Genomic DNA, 3453 nt, shown 5'->3' with positions numbered 1-3453 from the left:
TTCTAAAATAAAATTTCATATCTAATGCTCATGCGTGTATTTATCAAATAATTCAAAAAAATTTTAAAGTCGAACTCGCATGAATCATTCTCTGTATCAATTCGATATTTGAAAAAAATAAAAATCTCATAATTAAAGTCCAAATTTGATTTAATTGATCAAATAGCATTTCAAATTTGATAAAGCTAATTTCTCAAAATAAAGTAATGTTAATCAATAAATATTCAACAATTGTATTAATGCTATAAAAATAATTTTCAAAAAAACGTAATATTAAAGTAAAAGAAATTTTGATTAAAAAAAATTAATTAGGACGCTATTCATTTACCTGTAGTATTTCCAGGTGCATATTCACTCTTTAGAGTCAAATCTTCCTCCTTATAAACACCCTCAATCATGCTAAAATTGTAAAGTTCTTCTACCCCTTATCTCATCGAGCACCCTAGGTGCATTCTCAAATGAAGTCTTAAAAAAACAATATTATCATTTATACCCATCAACCATGTAATTTTCAAAATTCAATTTGTCTCACAATAGCTTGACAATTAAAATTCTTCACAAAACTCAAGTTAAACCTATGAATAATCAACATTTAAATCAAATATGTCCTCATAAAAATTAATGAAATTTTTGAAAGTTCATAATCAGACAAAACTTATTCTAATAAACATTCTGTCAAACATCTTAAAAACATTATTGCTTAAATCATAATAACAAGTTCATTTCTCTTTCAGTTTTCTTAATATATACTAAAATTTTATTTGGCTTCCTACAATTTCACAACATTCAATAAATATTTCAAAAACCAATACATAATTAGCAATTTAATACTTAAATTACCAATGAAAATATTCTCTTTAAAATCTCTATTTTTAATTCCAACTTTCTTTCAAACATTTTTATCCAAATTCAAACAAATATAAAGCATTCTTTTTTCTTAATATCCTTTCTAAAATTTCTCAATATCAATATTTAGATTTACCCAAAAGCAAAATCAATTTTGACTTCAAATGAAGAACCAAATTCACATTCATCTCCATTAACAATAACCCAAAACAACCATATACAGATTACTCAATGGAAATATTCACTTAACCTTTAAATATTAATTTACTCAAATCCTACTCTAAACAAAGTCACAGATGGCAGCATCGTTAGGCAGAGAGATCACTGTTATAGCTTTCTAAACAGACCCACAGAATCAGCATGAAAGAGAACCTAAAAATCCTCACCTCAAGTTATCAATATCAAAAACAAGAGGAATTGCTTGAGCAAAAATGGAGGAGGAAGAAGAAAAAGTCTGACGCCCATACCACAGAAAGCACAACGACGAAAGAGGTAAACGTCGGCGATGAGAAATAGAACCAAGAAAGGATGGGTGGAAGTGCAAGGAAGCACGGACATTGCGAAACAAACCTCAACAGTGGTGAACTCATAGCAAACATTGACCAACGACTAGCTTCGATCGGACAGAATGGAGAAGGAAAGAGAAGATTCAATAACGAGAAACAGAGGAGAAAGAAGCTGCTGTAGGCTAGGCGGACAATAGCAGCGAACGATCGCAGCGCACACACCACTGGTGATGTGGAAGACGACGAAGGAGGAAGAAGAAGACGGAGGCGGCATAGGCGACCTTGGTTTAGCTGCTCTCTGACTCTCTCTCTCTCTCTCTCTCTCTCTCGATGGTTCTTGAATTTGATGGAAACGAGGAGAACATGCTCTGCTCTGTATCTCTTTCTCCGAACGTGCTCTAAGATTCTCCCTTTATTTATTTAATTAATAGAAGGACATTTTAATAATTTTACCTTAAGCTAAAGCTAAAGGGTAAAATTTTACTCTTGACCTCATAAAAATTTAAATATAGAACCTATTAATAATGTAGTTTGCATGAAGTCCACTAAATCATAATTTTCTCTTGATATATTTGCTCTAAAAATAAAAAAATAATGAAAATAAACGTTAAACACCTTTTAATAATTTAATTAATTAATTTTACTTTATTATTAGTATTTTATTTATTATTTTTTTGGTCATTACACATATGCCATAGTGAAAAAGAATCTACCATAATAATAAAGAGCAAAATTTACTTTTCAAAACACTACCATGATAAATAAAGATTTATTATAATAGAAAAGACTTCAAATAATATTTTAACCCCCTACCATGTTAGAAAAGAGGCTAGCATGGTAACTAAAAGTCACAATTATTTTTATAAAAGCATACAATGGTAGAAATGGCTTTTTATACAAACAAAACATTTATCAAATCAAATTATCATGGTAGAAAATGATTTAATTAACTCAAATAAATAACTATTGATAGAAATCTAAGATAAATAAAGTATACATTATGGGATCCCTTTGAAAATAAGTATTTAAATTCAATAAGATGATCAAAAAGTCAATTGAAAGTATAACATGATTGCTGAGGGCAAGATTATCCAAAAATAAATTCATTAAGGGTGAAAAAGGTTCAAAGGGACAATTTTAAAAGTGAAAAACTTAACAAGAGCAATTTTAAAAAAGTTTGAGTCATATGTGCCATATGTGATGGGAGGAAAATCCACCTTTTCTGATGTGTGTCATGGCATACACTACATATGCCATGGCATACAGTATCATATCAACAAAATGATAGTATGAATAGTGATAATAAACTTCAAATGGGTATAAATTTCTCTACAAATATCTAAATTAAGTTACTTAAGTGTTTACATGAAGCGTATTAAATAGTCTAGCTAATGGTTTTAGTTGACATAAAAGCCCTTCATATGAGGATTTTATCCACCATAACCCAGTAAGGGTTAAAACACAATCTTTCGTCAACAATAAAACTCTATTCATTGTGTAGGATACATGATCATCTCTCTCTCTCTCTCTCTCTCTCTCTCTCTCTCTCTCTGTCTGAGAGTAAGAATATTTCTCTTTTAAAGATAGCTTCAAAAGAAAGATGCTTTTAAGCAAGTTTCTTTTAAAGACACTTTCTCTTATTGATTCAGTAATTGACTTTCAGTTGGTTACTGAGGAACTCGTAAGAAAAAATAAACAGACCATTACTTCTTCCTGGTGGTGGACTGAAGTAGAGCTTGGCCCTCAGGAGGGGATGGGGATATATCATATTACATATATGGATATCCCCCTAAAAAGGGCAAAATTAACCATTGATAGATGGTTAATCTCGTGCAATCAAGATTTATCTATCAATATTAAGATCTATAAGAATCTTGATATTGGAGCTTCATTTATGCCTTTAAGGAGAAGGCACTTCATTCAGCCGTCTCTACCTACTCGGTGGTCAAGGCCTCTGGAAAAAAAGAAAAATTTTTTTGAGCCCCTTCCTTTCTCCCTTCTTCCTCTTACTACTCTTAAGAAAAAAGATGTTCTATTGCTCCTTATTTTCTTCCCATTTAGAGCCACCATTATTGCAAGGCGTGTCGCATATAGTCGAAGG

At 30.9% G+C, this 3453-nt stretch overlaps 1 protein-coding gene across 1 annotated transcript; it reads right to left on the bottom strand.

Moving 5' to 3' along the window:
- Positions 1–399: 399 nt before the first annotated feature.
- Positions 400–3120, bottom strand: LOC129302824 (uncharacterized). The gene is made up of 3 exons (XM_054941695.1): positions 3054–3120; positions 1314–1750; positions 400–465 (listed from the first exon to the last, which is right to left on the bottom strand). Exons 1-3 carry the CDS (start codon positions 3118–3120, stop codon positions 400–402), a joined length of 570 nt encoding a protein of 189 aa, XP_054797670.1.
- Positions 3121–3453: the final 333 nt, after the last annotated feature.

Source organism: Prosopis cineraria, unplaced genomic scaffold, assembly GCF_029017545.1.
Source record: "Prosopis cineraria cultivar Desert tree isolate PC_DT_omini unplaced genomic scaffold, ASM2901754v1 PC2, whole genome shotgun sequence".
Classification (NCBI taxonomy): domain Eukaryota; kingdom Viridiplantae; phylum Streptophyta; class Magnoliopsida; order Fabales; family Fabaceae; genus Prosopis; species Prosopis cineraria.
Note: the sequence above shows the minus strand (reverse complement) of the source record. Positions and strands in the feature narration are given on the sequence as shown.

Bases quoted from the DNA above. Each gene is read 5' to 3' on its own strand.
- LOC129302824 (XM_054941695.1), bottom strand. From the start codon at position 3,120: ATGATATATCCCCATCCCCTCCTGAGGGCCAAGCTCTACTTCAGTCCA. The intron at 1,751-3,053 runs GTCTGTTTATTT...GGAGAATCTTAG, and splicing joins ACCACCAGGAAGAAGTAATG to AGCACGTTCGGAGAAAGAGA. The intron at 466-1,313 runs GTATGGGCGTCA...TGTTTTTTTAAG, and splicing joins TCGTCGTTGTGCTTTCTGTG to ACTTCATTTGAGAATGCACC.